This window comes from Triturus cristatus, chromosome 12 (assembly GCF_964204655.1).
Source record: "Triturus cristatus chromosome 12, aTriCri1.1, whole genome shotgun sequence".
NCBI lineage: Eukaryota > Metazoa > Chordata > Amphibia > Caudata > Salamandridae > Triturus > Triturus cristatus.
Window position 1 is genome coordinate 496,390,769 of NC_140595.1, and position 19,100 is coordinate 496,409,868.

General features: G+C 42.5%; 1 protein-coding gene and 1 long non-coding RNA gene across 3 annotated transcripts in view; one reads left to right on the forward strand and one right to left on the reverse strand.

The window, feature by feature from the left end:
* The window catches only part of NOD2 (nucleotide binding oligomerization domain containing 2), a 249,801-nt gene extending 233,622 nt beyond the window's left edge, over positions 1-16,179 (forward strand). For both annotated transcript variants that reach the window (XR_014972358.1, XM_085639531.1), the window contains exon 12: positions 15,882-16,179. Coding sequence is in view for 1 of the 2 variants with exons in the window: in XM_085639531.1 (XP_085495657.1) it covers positions 15,882-15,954 (73 nt within the window). In the remaining variant the exon portion in view is untranslated. The remainder of the gene's footprint in view (positions 1-15,881) is intronic.
* LOC146776155 (uncharacterized) overlaps positions 1-19,100 on the reverse strand; it is a 186,068-nt gene that overhangs the window by 107,421 nt on the left and 59,547 nt on the right. Inside the window, exons 3-5 of the long non-coding RNA XR_014972359.1 lie at positions 5,436-5,491; positions 5,042-5,079; positions 4,826-4,945 (exon numbers count right to left, since the gene is read on the reverse strand). This is a non-coding gene — a long non-coding RNA (uncharacterized LOC146776155). The remainder of the gene's footprint in view (positions 1-4,825; positions 4,946-5,041; positions 5,080-5,435; positions 5,492-19,100) is intronic.

The following is a 19,100-nucleotide window of genomic DNA, read 5'->3' on the forward strand; positions in this document are numbered from 1 at the left end:
TTTGTGAAATTCAACAAGTGAGGAGGAGGATGCTCTTATATGTTGCAGCAGGTGATTTCACCCTTTAGGAATGATCAGGGCTTTCAGTGGGATGAAAAAACTGGGGGGTCTCTCATAGGGGCTCGGACGCTGTAATTAAGGGTGTGGCTTTAAAGGCTCAAGCTCAAAATCTGTGCTTATCATAGTGTGCTGTCCCACTGGTATTCTGCTGCCTCTGTCCATTCATCCAGATATATAACAAAAGTAAAAATTTACCTTCAACAAGCCAGGACTATTCGCTTTGTCAATGGTTGTAAGTTGCATAAGATAAATAAGCAACAACTATGACTTCGTTATGTATAATATTGAAAATGGTTTAGTTCTTGTGAGCGAGGTTGTGGCCTAAGGCTAGAGCAGCCGACCTTCGAGCTGAGAAAGCAGGTTCAAGCCTGATATTCAGTGATTCAAAAAATGATTACGTCCTTGTGCAATGTAACTGGTGCTCATGTAAAGCGCTCCAAGTTTGCATTGTATCATACTAAAAAACAAGTCTCTATGAAGTTACATCAAAAGCAGTGACTTTTTTTTTTTCCAGCCTGAGGGTAAAAATGGACGGCCCGATAGGGACCCGTCTTGGCACCTGCTTTTAAAAACTGCCAGTGCTGAGCACCGGCAGGACCCGGCCCACTTAAAGCCCTGGGGATGATGTGAGGAGAAGGTTTGATTGCCGTATCTGGTTTTCCGAATGCTTGAGATTTGTGCAAGTATGAGTTTGGATGAGCGGCAGTGTCTGGTAGGTTTGTGAAAGTAGATGCGATTGTTGAGGTATGCTGAGCCAGTGTTATGTAGTGCCTTGAAAGTGCTGGCACACAGTAGAACATGGGAAAACACTGAGGATGGGAAGGCAGCATTTGGTAATAAATTGTGCTGGAGATGAATTCAAGCTAGTATGGAGGCTTCTAATGCCTCATTGCTTTCTTGCCCCCACAATAGAAGATACCAAGTCATTGCTATTTTTTCAGGACACCATTATCAGAAGATTACCAACTGCAGTTACATGAAATACGGGGTGCACTGAGCAATGTAGAGCAGGATTCACACTGACAAGTGCACAAATCACATGCTACGGCACAGTCATTGTGCACTGGGTGTGTTGTGATGGTGCATTCTCCCACTTTAGCAGCCCATGCCATCAAGCAAAACTATGCTTGCAGATGTTCGATGAGCTCACACAAAAGGTCCCAGACATATGAGTTAAGCCGGATGCTGTGATCAGAGTGGCTGCACCCACATTCCATGCAGGTTGGGTTTGGGAGAGCCAAACCAAAGAGCAATGTCATTTCTGCTCGAAGCCTAGCGAATATTACTCGCATACCATATATTTGACAGGTGCTCTGTCTGGTTGTAGACTGCTTCCTGAATGACGCAGGAGTTATGGAAACACTGATGTGTGCTCACACTTTAGCTGGTGATACATGGCATACAGTGCCTGGACCTCCTACAAGGACAGACATAATCTACCCCAGCGCCAGATGAAGCCTGAAGGGCCCTCCGGCTGGAACGCTATGTTGTACATGCTAGTACAACTCCCAGGGCAATGGCCTGCCATTATAGACTACTCAATAGAAACACAACATTTCATGGCTTTAGATGACAGTCTTGAATGCAGTCCACTGGGAGCTCATTCACCTTGTGGGCAGGTTCATTTTCCTTCTTTGCAGGGTGGTAAGGTATTTACAGGAGGCCACTAGTAGGGTGAATTGTCTCAACATTTGCTTAGCAAGATTCTACCATTGGTTCATTTGGTGGAAATAATTCTATTGAACTTGTTCCTGGGCGAATGTAAAAACATAGCTAATAATTTTAAAGCCATAGCACAAATTGTATGTTCTAGTCGAGTATATTTATAAAATGCATAATTCATTAAAACTATCGCTTGTGTGAAACTACCAATGTAAAAAACAAATGATAACAATTTATTTAATAAAAACTTTTTAATTAAATATTTTAAAACTGTTTCATGAGTACCTATACTAAATATATAGAAGAACAGTATCCGAGTTAGTGACCTATTTAATTTCGATCATAAGGTTTGAACCTTGGTCAGTTGAAACTTTAGGTTAGGACATACAGTTTTTTCTCCAAGAGACAAAGGAATTTAACTAGACAAATTTTGAAGACTGTGCTGTTCGTTTTAAAATATTCACTCTGAAGCTTGCCCCAATGTATGGATGGTCATAAAATTGAAGGGCTAGCACAGCAGAGCTCTTCTCTCTTTTAAAAGTGCAGCACAAATACTAACTACATGAATTCTAGTTTCAACAGCTTTATTACATAAACTGCATTGACTACTGTTTCTTTGTTTAGACCATTTTGGAAGAAAGCATAGTTTCGGTAAACCACCAGCATGATATTCCAAAAACCTTATGTTTTTTTAGAATTCTGAATAATGTGGCAATATAAAGAGAGCAGGTTAATTGTTTATAATCATCCATGCACGGGACCGCTTTGCCTGCTCGTTTTTGTGCTGAAGGCAGGATGGTGTCTGGATGTTTTTATTAAGATGGTTTCTAAATTCAATTAAGGTGACTGTAGTCCAAAGCTCTCTTATTTGAAGATTACTTAGTGTTTCGATCAAATAACGTAGAAAAGGAGCGTTCTCGTTGGAGCAGATGGCCAGGCTCATAGATGAAGTGAGACCTCTTTTGATGACCTAAACTTGAAGCACATTCTCACCAAAGCACCTGGTCTAGCACTCGTTTGTGTTGTAACCCCGAATTCTAAGATAATGTAAACGTGAAGGGAACAGATGATTCATCCGCTGGCCACATTTCTGGGTCCACTTCACAGACAGAGGTGTGTTTCAAATAGATTCTAAAAACTAGACTACAAAAAAAAAGCTAAACTTAGAGCCCGAGGCCGACGAGGCATGGGCAAAGGGCTGGGGACATTGTGGTAGCACAGCTACGTTTTGTGTAAGATGTTATGGCTTTTGATGTCCTTGCGAGCTGTCCTGCACCGGGCTTGTTTCACTGCAAAGATCTGGGGCTGAGTGTAGCAGTGCTTCCCCGCAGAGGGCCTAGTGACTCGGACATTGTCAATACCCATTTATGTGGAAAATGTGAAATGGGTGTTTTGCTGGAGTCACTTCTTTATTCCAAGACTAAAAGGGACTTGTAGCCCATACTGTCCTGTTTAGAGCAAGGCTAGGTTGCAGTCTAGCTAGAGCACTGTTGGAGGGGTGTTCAGTGCTTCTGATTGCACAGTAAACATTGTTGCAGGGATTCTGCTTAGAAACAGAACTGTGCCTTGGGATAACAGGGCATTCAAATGTAGGGACTGAGTGCCTATGAGCCCAAATCCTACTGCCTCACAGTGCCTCACCTACCCTACTAACCTTTCCAGAGTGACAGGTAAATTGGCAAACTAGAACGTGACCCTCAAGTCCCCAAGGGAACTGTGGAAACAGATCATCACCTTTTATTTCTCCATAATAAACAAAAGAAAGCAACAAGGAAAGTTTACAATATTTATTGAAACTACCTTACTCTAGTATGAATCAGCTGTGCTGCGATTAGAAAACATATACTTAGTAAAGTAATTAGCATTACTAGCAAACTTCATACAATAAAACAATAAAAAGCACTACAATGACAAATGATATATCTGTCTAGGCCTGCCCTCACTACGTGAGCACAGGGATATATCAGTGACTAGACCCAGACCCCATACCTGGCATTTGTAGTTATATGGTCTACATCATAGGTGTGTGCTCAGGTTACACAAGGCTGGTGCGGCCAACCCAGGACCTTTCCCCTCTGCTAGAATTCTCCTCTCTGTTTTTCAAAGAGCAAGTCATGGTTTATATAAGAAGAACTCTGATATTGGAAAACAGCAGCTGTGCCACTGTGTTGTCTCTAAAAGCATTAGGAGATGTTCCTGACTGACCTCAAGAAAAACAGTACACCATGTTGGTCGACCTTGTATGAAATTTTCAGACTGAATCTCAAAAAGAAGAACTGAATATTAATAACATGTACAGCATATTTCTAAAAATATTATCATGGCACAAAATAAATGTGTTACATGTGGTTGTGCAAAGCAACAGCAGCTCAAAACGTGACATAAGCTAAAGGAAGGGACAACCAAAGAAGGCCCAAGTGGGCACTTACTACAACATGACCTGCATATCAACTATCTCTGTCAAGAACTTGATATTTCTTAAGATGAACTATGACCTCATATCGGAGAATTTTTCAGTAGAGCCAATTTCTGAGTCGGAACAAAATGAATGAAAATGAACCCTGTTATTGAATTGGGTCTGTGAGTGTGAGGCAGCGCATATCTGGAGACGAATATACCAAAAGTCTTCTTTGAAACTGTGTGTGAAGAAAAATTTAAGTGGAGAGCGTTACATAACATTTCCTTTGTTATGTGTGGTCAGTTCATGACGGGGTGCTAGAAGCATGTATGTACAATTTTGGGTTCACAAAATGGAGTTTGCCCCTTTGACCAGAAAGGTTTGGCTGCGGTTTAAGTTGGCCACTTACAGACTCTTAAAATTGAAAAGTGAAATGAGTAAAATTAAATAAAACACAATCAGAACAGTTGCTGCAATCAAGAAGGCAATTTGCGAATAGACTTAAGAATAATACCTTCAGAAGAAGTGGAAAATATTAATGGTACAAATCTTTATTTAATTGGAAAATATTTACACTGCAAATGTTAACTTAAATGCTAAGAAAGAATACACAACACAGTGCCAAATTATCAAGAGCTTTGAACTTCCAGTGCATCCCTCACTTTTCACCACACCAGTAGATCTCCATTTTCTAATTTTCCTTACCTCCCCTCCTTAATGACAGACTGTAGCCTGACCACATGCTTCTTCCATTCAGTGGCTGAGGTGGCTGCAGAACCCTATTGGTTGGAACTCGAAAGCAGCAGAACTAGTAGCTTCTCGGGCCTACGTAGCAAAAAGAGAGAGTGAGTTAGGGAGAGTGAAACCCGTTTACTTAACCTCCTCTTTTACACTCCTCACTTCTCTCGGTGTACCACTTACTATGGCAATCACCTTTTCTCTTCTATCCAGCCACAAACCTAGGAGGCAAAAATTAGAAAGAAAGTTAGGAAGATGGAGAAGCATCACTTTATTCCAGCCCTTCTTCTTGCATACCCCTTACTGGCTTCTCTTGGTTGGCCACCTGCTGGGCAGGGGACCTCGTTTTATCATTGGGCCTAAAAACTAGGACTGAAGAATGAGGGAGAGAGAGTTAGAGAGATGCATTGACTTTGCGAGTGGAGCACCCACACCTTCACTAAATGCACTTGCTTGTCCACCTTCGCCATCACTCCCATCCATACAGATAATCTGAAAAATAAATGGCAACGAAAAGGAGATCCAGGAATGGAGATGGACTTTGAGTATCTTCTTGAACTGAGATTAAAAGCCTCACCTAGCTCCACCCTGTTTTTCCACCTCGGTCTCTGGTCTACTCATCCATCCACACATCTTGGAACATAAAAGAAAGGAGAGACAAAGAAACAAATGAGAAAAAGATAGAAAAAAGAAACTGAAGGGCAACCATGAAGGATGATGGCAAGAACCCAATAAACAACATCCCTGTACCATAGTACTGACCGCGCAGAGCTCACCGAGTGACACACCCTACTGCATCCTTGCTAGCAGTTCCACCAGTTGCTACTGCAGCTGGTGCCAACTGCCTTCTCCTGGCATGTTGGATTGCTCATTTGTCCCTTTGAAGGCATAGGAACTGCAGTGGGAAGAGATGTCTTGCATGCAGGCTTATGTTCTCCAAAAAGGTTATAGACAGCAATTCACCACACACCATTGTTCTGTTCCCAGAAAGGAAACTGTCAAGCTTTTTGGAGGAAAAGAACAACTCAGGGTATCTCTTACCCCTCCAACTAAATTATGCTAGTGTGAGGAATTAGACAAACCTGAGTTAAAAATGCCGAGTATTGCCCCGAAAATTACACACACACACACAAGTATTGGTATTTTACAACAAACATATTAATTATGCTCTATTCTCCTACAAATAGTGTAAGAATTGTTGTTTATTAATATCATCGTTACTCAACCATAACAAATTAGCCTAATTCTGACCTATGTCACAACTAGCTGACCTTCAGATTATTTTGGAATATCTATATTGAGTCATGTAAAACTCTGTGTAGCCTTATGCCATCAGGCCTGAAGACAGCGATTCACCTCTACTTCCCACTAGCAACCGGTCCTTCTGCCGTGCCACGCCCCCACTACCTGCATCTTTTATAGCTTTTCCATACTTGGTTATTTGTGGAGCAAGCAGAGGCCTTCTGTATTTGTTACACTGACTAGCAAGCAATGCTTCTTTCAGACTTCAGAAAGCATAAGGGAGCACCCACCATTGTATCTTTTAGATCCTGTGATATCCAACGATGCATGGCATTTACAGTTGCAGAGCTGATCCACAGCTACTGCGAAAATAAACTGCTGCATAGTGGAAAAGACCTTCTTTGGTTTATCAATGTGAGCAATGGAAAATACATGGTAATTGAGCTATTAATTTATAAGTCTCACCTAAAGCAGAAATGTGCATGTTAGTAGTGAATAAGTCTGTGTCTAAAGTACCATCAAGCACTTTAGTGCACTTTATGCGAAAACAATCGCCATGTTAACATTCAGCACGGACTCTGCTGTATGTAAACTAAACATTTAATAAAAGCAGTGCCACACATGTTACCAGCTGACATCAGAGGTCAGTTTATGCTTCCTGGCCATAGGCACTAGATCTTGGAGTGCGACATAACGGTTGGTGAGGTCCCATGAACGGATGAGCCAATCTCAATGGCATACTTGACATAATCAACTGTAGATCAACCAAAGGTGCATGGTGAGGGTGACATGATGAGGCAGTTCTTTCTGGTTGTTACTGGGTTGTTCTACAGCTCTTATCGTCCTGCTGGCAATAGTTGTGCTGGAAACAGCGGGGTGCTGGTGGCGACAAGGTTTTCTCCCGCTGCAGCCTTGTTGATTTTGTTATGCTTCTGCAGATGAATACTTGGAGCTGTCTTAACAGGTGAAAGCTTGATGTGGAGTGGGTCCCTCATGATGTCACACTCATGCCACTGGCATGTCACAATAAGAAAAACCCTATTCGTCGACCTTCCTGGCACACATGCACTACCAGGTCCAGATCCCACTGGTTTGTGGTTGGAGTGTCGCGGATGCCACCCCTGCTCTCACTGATAGCTATAGTGTCACTACTGGGTGAAATGTTGCTAGTGTCGCTGCAGGTGCTGCTACTGGTGCTGGTGCTGAAGCTGATGGTGATGCTGCTGGAGCCATCCTCTTCCGTAGCCTTAATGCGGGAAGGCATTCCTCTTCTTCATGCATAAGGTTAGACCTTGGTCACTCTTGATGAATGATGACTGTTGGGGCTGGTTCATTGCGCATTGCAGCAACTGGTGATGGGACTTGTGAGTTAAATGGACCAAAGAACGATATGGACAGGATAACACAATTTCTAGTCCGGCAACTAGCAGATGCCAAATGTATCAAAATGATGGAACGGTGCCCATTTTGTATTAGCAATCCAAAAAAAGCAGTTTACAGATTAGATAATATTCTGTTGTTAGGAAACTGTATAAATAGTTCTAGGGTTTTTGTACTTTTATTAATTCTCTGAAGACAGATCTTCCCATGTTCTGCCCTGTAACCATTCTAGCCTTTCATCTGATCTCAACTCACAATTTCTCTATCTTCCTGTCTTCTGCAATGTAGTGCATGCTGGGATAATGTCCTCTCTAGAAATAAAATTATGACACAGATCTAGGCTTTTCCCAGAAGGACTCAATTTGACTCGCACTGAAATTTAGAGCGTGTCTTCATGCATTGAAAATAAAGTCCCTCAAAGTAGCACACTGCAACCATTAAAGCCTTTTTTAACTTTTTTTATTGAAGCTTATGTAGTCATCAGTCCATAAAACTTTTTAGAAATATTCTTAAAATACAGTTTTCATGTTTTAGAAATATTCTTAAAACACAGTTTTCGCTGTCAACATAGTACACAATACCAATAATAAATTACACAAAATATTTATATGTTAATTCCCTTATTGCTTTTCAAACTAGCCCTAGTGCAAAAGCTGGGTGACCAAAAATCATCTGACCGATTGATTGCATTGTAGAAGCACGAATGCAAACTCCATGTTTAAAAAAAAAAAAAATGGGGGACATGAAAACCTACTACATAAAGTGACTTAGATAGGACAATCCTTATGTACAAAACTAAACGTTGCTGTCTCTCTACTTATACGCCTTCTCTAGTTCTTCACCATCTGGTCCACTAATCCCACGCAGGTTTGAACCGATCTTGAGTTCCTGGTAGGTTAGACAGAAACATGGAAAACTGTGCTGACACATAACCAATGTTTAATCCCTTTCACAATTGTTTGCATCACATATTCTGATCCAACTTCCTACTTTTGACCTTTTGACCAATCTGATATCCCTAATTCTGACAAACGACACCATGCGCATGGATCAGTTAGCTCTGCAGTACTCTGAATGAATTTCCTCACCTCCTTTGCTCCACCGGAAAAATGAGTTTCCCTCAATTAGTATACAATTTCTCTTGATTGAAATGTAATTTTTTGTGTGTGTGCTGGTACGTGTGATGAAGTTAATCCCTGTCCAGACATGTAGGACCGTATTTGCAGAGAGTCATTATTTGCTTCACTTCATAGCCTTCTATACAGGACCAGTCGAACTATTAGCCAAAAAAACCACTTAGGCTCCATACAAAGCTATTGCAGTTCTGTTTGCTTTGCATGCTTTAAGCAGGATAAAATAAGAGCTAAAGACATAAGTACGATTAAAACAACCCGGCACTTAAACAACTTTCAGCTTCACATGCTAATGTAGTACTAGGTCAGTTCATACAATACGGAATAGTAGTGGGTCGCAATTTGACGTACCTCGTGAATACTAATGATGGAGGTCGCAGTTTGCGACTCAGAATGATTTAAAGCCATCACATCAAAGGTCGCCTTCGGGGGTCAGCATACCACCATGTCTTTGATTGCTTTGAAAAAAGCAAACTTTATTTTATAATGCAGCATGTTTTTGTTAAATAAAAAAAAACACTATCTGAAGGAAAAGATTTTGTTTGTTTAAGAGTTGGCATTGGTCCCATGGACCACTTCTTATTCCCCAACAAACTTTCTTTTAATTCAGAAAGGTGAAGGGTCCAATTGGGACCCCTTCCTTTCTATGAATGGGTTACCAATTCCTTTGAGGTTTTGGTAAGTTCAATGATTGCCTCCAGATTTCAGTCGCAATACATTGATACACATCTTAATAATTTGGTATTTTTTTGTAGGGGATGTCTATAAAATGCCTCTTCCACATACCACATCGATATCCAATCACAGTCCCATTTTAGGAGTCAAAGAAAGTTCTTTGACTCCAAAAATGGGAATCATATATTTGAAACAGCATTTTAACAGTCGCAAACTGCAAATCGGAAAGCTTGTGGTCTTGAAATGCTATTCCATCTTCCCCTAGTTCATTGCTTTAGTCACAATATGTAACACTTATTTTTTTTCTGTTACGTTATTTTATGATCTGTTATAAGATACGTTATGTTCTGTATGTTATGTTTGCTTCATTATTAATTAGCAGCCCCATGGTGCTGCAGTGAAACAAAATCGATGTGCAATGATCACAATGTTTCCAGGCAGATGCTTTTTAGCAGAGAATTCCATAAGGATGTGGCTTAAACCTATAAAGATTAATTGGCTTCCAACCATGATGGACTGTCCATCCTGGCTAAGTCGCAGAACAGAGGGAGCACCTAGGAAAAAAAGTTAGCAGATTTATCTCTGCTAAAACTAGGTCTGGTGTGGTAAAAGCCTCTGTGTACACTACAAAAGGCCTTGGATAAGCCACTGTACTGAGAGATTTTGTGGCTGTCATAATTTGGGTGTCTAACATCAGGTCACCATTGATAAACCTACACAGGTTTTTCGTGACTTTGGTGGGCTCAGTTCATTTTCCCAAAGAGGATGGCCAAAGTGTCTGGTTCTAATAGATAGAATAGACAATTATAGGTACAATCTCTAGCTTAGAAAAAGTGAGCTTTAGCTGGTTAGTAGACATCGATGACATAACCACCAGCAGAGCCATGGACATTCTGTCTCTGTCAGCGTCCATTAGGTACTTGTTCAGGACTACCCAGGGTTATCAGTAAAGATAATCTGATCCTGGAATAAGTGAAGCCCGATGGCCTGCAGTCTACAAGAAGGGGCAGGCAATAGAAGAGTCTGTTGTACTCTCCATGTGACCAGTCTTGGAGATGATTCAAAAGGAGAAATTAATACAATCTCCAGGAAATTAGTAACAAATTGTAAGGCAGTGCCTTGGATTTCACATCCACAGGTACTGATGGGGTCAGAAGCAGCCGAGAGATCCAACCAGAGCATGACTCCCCAGCTGAGGCAATCTACTTCCATTTGCAAATCATCAAACATCAAGAGAACAATGTATTTGTTGTTCATGCCCTGATTGAAGCTGACCTGAAAGAGATCAAGGGTATTGTATTTCACCGTCTTCTGTCGTTGTTTTGCTGGGACGGCACCTTATAACAGTTTTCTGGAAAAAGAAGCATAGAATTAGGTCCACGGTAGGATCCAAAGTTTATCAGCAGAGGTATAATATCTGCTGTGCTCAGTTTGGACAGAGTGAGGCCTCGTACGTAAAGAACTCTTAATAAGATGGTTTGGGACTGGTCGAGTTGAAGTCGCACTAGGACTTAGATAATTGTCAGCCAAGGATCAGGGTAGATCCTGAGCATTTGCCTTTGGCATATGCAGACATTTTTTGACCAGTGAAGGAGCAACAATGGTGAGAGGGGTCCAAGGTGTAGAGCTGAGCGAGTCACGTGGAGTGTCAGTGCACAGAAGTCAATTGACTATTGTGAGAAAGAGGGTAGCTAAATTGTAACACTTAGCAAGGGACCTGTGTACCTCAAAGGTTGCCACCTCGGACTGGAATGTTGATTAATTTACTGAACAGTTCTTTAGATATGGTATTTCAGGAATCAACTCTTATAGAAAAGTTTTTGGCAGCCTGAACTGCACGTACATAAATTCTGTGTTTTTCCAAAAAGGGTGCTATAGCTGTGTCCTAGGAGTGACGCATTCTTGTGTACAGGTTTTATTTTCCTGTAGCAAGGATACCATTTGGTCTTAGAATATTTGAACATTTTGATTTTGTACTTTTGAGGTGCTAACATTTCGAAAATGGTTGTCAGGCCAAAGTCGAGCATGTTCCACCTCTCATTAGAATTAACAGAAGAGATGGACCTGGGCCAGATGAGAGCCCAGGAATAGTATAACATTTTCCTTCATTTTATCTTTTTATGGTGATGACGGTTAGAGTTGGTGCTGTAGGGGGTGGTGATTAAGCGGGAGGAAGGGAAGCCTGTTGAGGTCTGGGCTGTTGATAGGGTAGTCCAGTATATTCTAGCCCTGTGAGTTGGTGACGTTATTAACATAGTTATGTATGCTGTTATGTCTACAGTGATTAACAATGTATAAGGTGGAGCTGAGTTTATATGGCTGGATATTTAAGGCTCCAAAGAAAAGTGGGTTATCATGAGCAATCAACTGCTGGGCAACGGGGTCAAGGAAAGAATTTAGGAGTGGTGAGCGGGTGTCAAGGAAAACAAAGCAATTGGTGTTTGTGTGGCATTGTAGGGAGTCGATCAAAATGGGTGAAGCATAGATCTGGGGCATGGAGTTTGATTAACAAATTGACCGGCATCATTAGTGATGAACAGATTACTAAACAAGGATGTAATGGAAGAATGGAGGCTACAGTTCTAAACACCTTCAAAGGTGTTATTTGAACATTCCCATAACATATATGAAGACATTGCTCAGATCCATGTATTAACAATTTGACGTACACAAGTCGCAACTCCTAACCAAAGCGTCTAGGATCCAAGGACACCAAATTAGCTGGAAGGCCACATTTTTGTGACAAACCAATGCATTGTGCTCCTAGACATAATCAGTCCACTTCTTTGTCTGCAACATGGTTACCTAGAACACAAATCCGGGACCTCAAGTTACTATATAACGCAGCAGTTGATCTTCTTTTAATCCTACACTGGAGATATAAGTCTGTCAAGCCCTCAAATTTTTCACTCTCGCCCTGTCCAAGAGAGCGAGGAGTAAGATTTTGTGGTGCACAGCTCCTTCCACTGTACGGACCCAAGATATGCAGAGGCTTATTTTACGCCTGCTGCATTGAGTGTTGTTTACTAGTATGGGGGGAGCTGCTCTATGGAATGCCATTCCAAACGCTATTCAAATTATTTAGTTTGCTTCAAAATAATCAGCCAGGTAAAATGACTGCCCAGGAAGCACAGAATACGTTCACAAAATGGAAGGTCCAAAGTGGATAATAGATGCTAGATTACGGATTGGACACAAAAACTGGGAAAAAATCTCTTCTTGCTGTTATTCCAGATCACTGGACCTGAAGCAATGTTTTGCTTGCCACCAGTGGTGCTGGAACAATTTTCAGAGTGGGGGTGTTGCCATCAACCAGCGGTTAATTTGAGCTGGTGGTTTCTGGTGCTCGGCACCTGCTCTTAATTATCAACACCGGTACTTGTGACAATTACCACATAGTGGCGCTGTTTGTGTAATTTAGAGATGAGCAGAACAACAGTTGTTTATTAGTTCAAAGTACATTAAAATAGCTAATACCTACTGCCCAAGCCATTCTTATTTGGCAGCCTCGACCAGTCTGAATTGTCACACTGGTAGCAGTGCCATGGTTAGTAGTTGTATAGGTACTGCCATTGGCAGTGAAGACAGGAGCAATGTGTGGTGCTAGCTGCAGTGGCCTCCTGACGAGGGCCCTGGCACTTCTGTTTTTTATGAATTAAGCACTGCCATCAACCTTACATCACTGAAGTCACTGGGTAAGGGAAAATACCAAGCATCACACAAAGAACAAGTGTAGCAAATGAGCCTCGCCCATTCAGCAGGAGATTGATCGGGGAAACGCATGTGTCCAGTTAGTCATCATGGAGCATTCAGTTTTGATTATGTCACAAAAGTATGGTGTAATATGTACTGCCACTTGCTAAGAGGGCATTTTCCACTGAAATGGCCCTTATATTTGCTTTAGACAATCAGTTTTACTGCTAAACAAATATGAGGCACAATGCTTAATGTGGAAATTGGGTTTCAAACTTTCAGAGCACATTTATCATTTGTGCATCACAAAAGTAAAATATTCAGAGTTGTTTGATCCTACCAATATTAAGAATTACAAAAAAAAACTGAACTTGTCTCATTTGTACTTTCCTTGCTACTGAAATATATTTCAAAATATTTGCCTAGTTCATTGCAAGTATTTAAATGTTGTTGTATGTTAGAAAACATATGATGTTCTACAGCTTTTCCACTACGGCTCCATGTGCCCCAACAAGCATGTCACATTTCCCTCACCTTATAGTTAGTGAAAGAAAACTTAAGCAGAAAACTCAATGTTAAATCAATGAGAAGCAGTTTGTCAGGAGACCTTGCCAGACATTTGACCTCTGTCTTTGAACAGACAACAAATGAGTGCGATAAACAAGCTCTAAAGGTCTCCTTATGTCTCATTCTCCTCAATTGCTGCACCATTATCTTGGGGGTGCTGCTGCACCTGCCGCATCCCTGCTTCCAGCGACCTCTTACCTCTGCCTGAGATGTCGCTATGATAGCCTGGCCGACAGAACAAGCCTCATGGAAGAATTATATTTCCATATGCTTCAGATAACAACAAAGATGGTTGCCAGGGCCCTTCTGGGCCTTTTCGCTGGGAGGATTAGACAATAGAATTTTTCAAGTCAATCTAGATTTCAAAGTGGGCGGTGGCTGTTTTTTTTAGTGTAATGGAGAGGAAGGAAATATTTAATCATGAGGCAGATAATTGTGCAAAAGGTCAAATAAGTTTTTGGGGCATATTTACAATGAAATGTCGGAGTGTGGAGCTGCGTCACATTTTGCAGTGCTGTGCTTTGACATTTCCAAAACACACGGATGTGCCGTATTTACAACACTACGGCCAACCCCTGTGTTTTCCCGACTTCTGGCACTAAAATTAGCTGCCTAGCGTCAGCTCAGGCACCCTTGTACCATAGCACAAGTGTGCCTGCATTGCAGGGAATGATTGTTTATGTGCAGGAAGGTGCCCCTTCCTGCACATCAACAATCATTAAAGGTGTTTTGCTCTTCCTACGTGAGCTGCATAATGCAGCACACAGAAGAAGCAAGAATGAGGATAAATAAAAGTATTTCGCCTTGTTGCGCCATTCTGATGCCTGCTATTGCATGGCACTAGTTTTTGGCGCTGCCTCAGATGTACAAATACTTGTAAATCTGGGGCAGTGTCAAAATGCAATGGGTGCTGTGGTGGAACGCCCACAGCAACACCCACTGCACGCCCCTTTCACACAAAGTGATGCATGTAAAGGGGCTGTATTTGCAAGGAGGCATTAAGCCACTCAAAGTGGCTTAGCAACGCTTTCTAAATATAGAGAAGGGCATAGCGCCACCAGAACTATGCTAAAAGTGACGTTCTGGTGGCTCTTTCTCCTTGTAAATATGCACATTTGTCTAAGAGACAGGTGTCCAACCTTTTTATTTGCCTTTTGGGGTTTATTCCTTCATTGTAGAAATAGTTTGGATGTAAGACGTGATTGATGTCTTTATGGTGTTTTAACTGAATTATAAAATCAACTTCGAAAGCAGAGGAAGGAAATTGAAGGGTGATGGGAGGTGCTACAAAGTGCGCATGGTTGAGGCTGATGTTCTGTCATGATTGTGTGAATATATCTTGGCACCACCCTTTCCAGAGTTTCGGAGCATATTTTAGATACAGCTTGAGAATATTTGTAGCCAGGTCTCTGATGTTGCTATTGTATGAATTTAAGGTCATTAACACGGTTATCTATATGTCGCGAATGGGAATGAGAATTCACTCACAGCAGAGATCTATATGTAGCTTGAGTTGCTTGTGGTTTGTGGGCATTGAAGGGGTATTTTGGTGGCCCTTAGGTGTGGTTTATGGATGTCTGGTGTGCTTATTTGAATAGTGATGAGGGGGTTTCCTGAGGATTTTGTGGGTAGACAGATGGTGTATGGTGCTGTCTGGGAGGGGTGGCCAGGAAGGGTAGAGGAAGTGGAGCATGAAAGAGTAGTAGAGCCGGTGTTTGCCAGCATATGCAATGCACGACTACTTGAATTCGTTCATTGGGTCCATTGGTGAGTTCTGGGATGGACCACTCACTGCAAGTTTAGGCAGGAGATAATGGTTTTGCTCTTCGTCTCTAGCCCTAAAGTGCAGAGGCTGAAGGTTTATTTTATTTTTGCAGGTTTATGTAGCGCCAACTCGGCCCAAGGGCATCGTAGCGCTTTAAAATGATCACCATTTACATTACAAGAGGTCAGATTTATTTTTCAGACATGGGGAGATTAAGTGATTTGGCCAAAATTTAACCAACGGGTGGGACTTGAACCTCATTCCCCAGTTCCAAAGGATGCAGCTGTGGCCGTAACACTCCAACATTTGTATAGACATTTTATTGTAAAGGCAAAAGAACATCCAGCTATTCACATTAATGCTGAATTTACTCCGACATTAGGTTAACGCACTCTAAGAAAAGAAAGTAAATATTTCAAACTGGTGGGGTGGTTCGGGCAGATGTCATGCCACAAGCAATCGCCTATTTATTCACTGAACATCACCATGGTTTACTTTTAACCTAATTGTGATAAAGAGTCAGCCATTTAATTTCACATTATTTTCTGATTTCTTGTTGTTGAAACAGGTTAAGAGGAAATTCTCTCACCTCAGAAGAAACCGAAATATTTTCCAACCTGAATGCTCGGCTGTCGTTTTAAAGAGGTTTGAGAACTCAGCTCCATGCTCAACAAAACGCCCAGTGGTACTACTTCAAAGCACAGGATCAATGACCAACCTACAGAGATATGGGCCATGGGTGTTTTTTTCTTCATGAAGACAATTCAGCAAAAGTGCAGTTGTTTAGTAGCCACAAAACAAACTGTAACCTTGAAGGCAAATCCGTCATTAATAATAAAATTACTTTTACGATACCTTTTTTCATTGAACTGCTGGGTGTTCTTTTTGTCTACAGTGAACACTGAAGGTTGTGTGACATGTTATCCGTGCTGTGCTTGCTTACCTCTTTATTTAATCTGTCTGTCTGTCCAGTTCTAGAACGGTCTTGCTGTTTACATCCGTGCAGAGGGACTGCAGCCATGTTGTCTGCATGTTGCCATTAGAGTGTGAACTCTGCTTGCACTGAAATCCTGTTGTTTTTATCCCACGTTTGTAATTGAATTATATAGATCTTACTACCCCTGTCGAGGCATGTGTAGGAATGCTCCTGGATAGGCTGAAGCACCGTCAGGTGTTAAAGAGGGACTACAGCATAAAGGACAAGTGCAGTGTCATGAAACGTTCTTAAATGACTGTCCAACTTTGGCCCAGGAGGGCTGTGTTGGTATCATTGTTAATTAACACTCAAATAGTGAATCCCGTTCTTGGTTCGCTTGTGTCCTTTGGGGCTATCTGTAGTAAAGTGTTAACTTATGTTGCTATAGGTTACTGTACTATTCCACTGCATGAGCCTGTGGAGTGTTACGATTCTTCTTCACTGGTACTGTACAGGCTTATGGAGCATTATTATTTTTATTTTATTTATTTGCAGAGTTTTATATAGCGCTGGCTAGACCCGGAGGTATCAGAGCGCTTCACATGAGGATTAGCGAGTTACAAAATTACGTCAGTTACAGGAGTGTTACACATTACCATGAGTTACTAGAGCATAGCTTAACATATACACACAACCTATGGGGAAGAGGGGGAAGAGGAAAATGGGGTTGGAATGAAGATTAGGTCAGGAAAGACCGGCAAGGGGGAAAGTAATTCAGGATAACCACAAAGACAAAGTGAAAGTAAAACAAGCCGGCTGATTCGTCGGAAGGCGGATGAGGAAGGAGACACGGCTGAGACACGAAGGAAGGTCTGTCCAATGTCTGGCTGGGTAGGTGACGGACGAGGGGGTGATCCACAGCCCATCTTCTCTATAGCTACCTAGGTAGCTCCACAGGGCATCGGCCAAAATTGCTAGGTCTGCTGCCCCACTATCTATGGGGCCCTCATTACGATTGTTGTCTGAAACTGTTTGAAAAGGGTCCCAGGGGGGAAGTCCTTTAGATGCGGAGGCCAGGCAACATTAGTTAGGGAGATTGGGGGTAAAGTACGGCCACTCCTGAGTCTTGCAGCAGCTCCAGTGGCTCCGGCCCCCGCACCAGTGCCATCACGTCTGTGGCTGCCCAAGGCTATATGGCTGATATGAGCTGTAGATTAATAATAAGCGCCTACCAGGGGTGATTAGGCCCTGGCATCTGTAAGTATGCTTCAGCCGGCCGATAGGATCCGGGATCCCACCAGCGCGTCTCAGAGATGAGTCTATGTCGCCGGTTCCCAATTGAGTGACGGGGACCTGTGGATGTCTGCACAGCCCCGACTGCAGCCACAGAGTGAGTACACAAACTTGCAGTCAAGAGCCCAGCCCGTGCTGCCGAATCAGTTGTCAGGAGGATGCCAGTCAACGTGGATGCGCAGCATTTTAGTGGGCTGTGGGCACCTCCAAGTGTTCCAACGTGGCCTCGTGGCCCTCTACTCGCACTGCAGCCCCAGTTGCAACCAGACACAGCCACGGGTCTAAACCCTAAGGGATCTTACCCACCGCGGTCCAGGAGTACCCACACTCACGCTGCTTCTGTTGGGCAGCTTGTTCACACAGTTCGTGCCTTTTGGAGGTTTACGTGTAATTCCCACACTGATCAAGTCGCTGTGCGCTCCCCTCCGCAGCTCCCGGTTCGCAAAAAATCAATCTTAAGTGTCCAGGGCTGGCTTGTCCCCTCAGGTATTCCCCCCAGCCAGTGGGTCCTCACTAAGCAGACGCCTCTCACCTAGCTTGCTGCTGGTCCCATATTACTTTACTCACATGTGTCCGCCTCACTCTACTAATACCCAGGTCACTTTTCAAGGTACAGGGCCGGCAGTGTCCTTTGTTTATTGGGTTCGGGATCCTTTCCTACTTCCAGTTATGATTCAAGGGGGGTCCTAAGTTCTTTGTGGCTAGTACTGGTATTGGAACTTCTACTCCCCAGTGCGTGGGTGCTAATAAGGAGGACTAAAGAAATCTCAAGGTAGTGTCTTTTAATGATTACCACAATTGGCAATGAGTTGAAGAGTGATTTAGCACCCACATCCACTGCTATGATGCACTGGTGAATTGTCTTCTGAGTGTTTTTTGGAGTCATTGGACGTGTTACGATGGAGAAGTGCTATGATCCCTATCTTCATATTGAGGAGAACATTGATGCTCCAGTGCCTAACAACTTGGCGTACGGTATGTTTACTGCACAGCACTGCAGTGAAGGGAAGCACTGTGGAGAGTTGCGGTGAGCGGCACTGCGGAGTGTGTTCACCGAAAGAGTTGGCAGCCTGGTGACGCGTTTTTGTGACAAGAGCCACCCGAAGCAGACATGTTCACGTGCTGCCATTTTGATTGTGTGTCCAGGTGATGCGTTTTCATGCCGACGCCCACCTGCTGTAAACGTATTGTTGTGCTGTTATTTTGGTAGTGTGTGTTCACTGTGGCGGGTTTAACACGTCTTGCTGCCGAAAAACTTCCGGCAAAGACGTACAAGCATGCAGTCATATTTGTTGCTTTTCTGTGCAACATTTATTGAGTTGACCGGCAATTTGCTCATTGCAAGAAACACCGCTGAACAAAAAGCAAAAATACCAGTGCGTTCTCTTCATTGACATTAAGTTACAAAAAAGCTGGGTGTAGGTATTTGTTAATAATTTTGTTAAATACCTATTAAGCTAAAATGAGTGTGACTTTGGGCAATCCCCTGACTCTGTTTTTTCCTGTCCCAATCAACCCAGCATGAAGCAGTATATATGGCTCAGACTATTTAAGAATTATATTTGAAGCTATTAATGG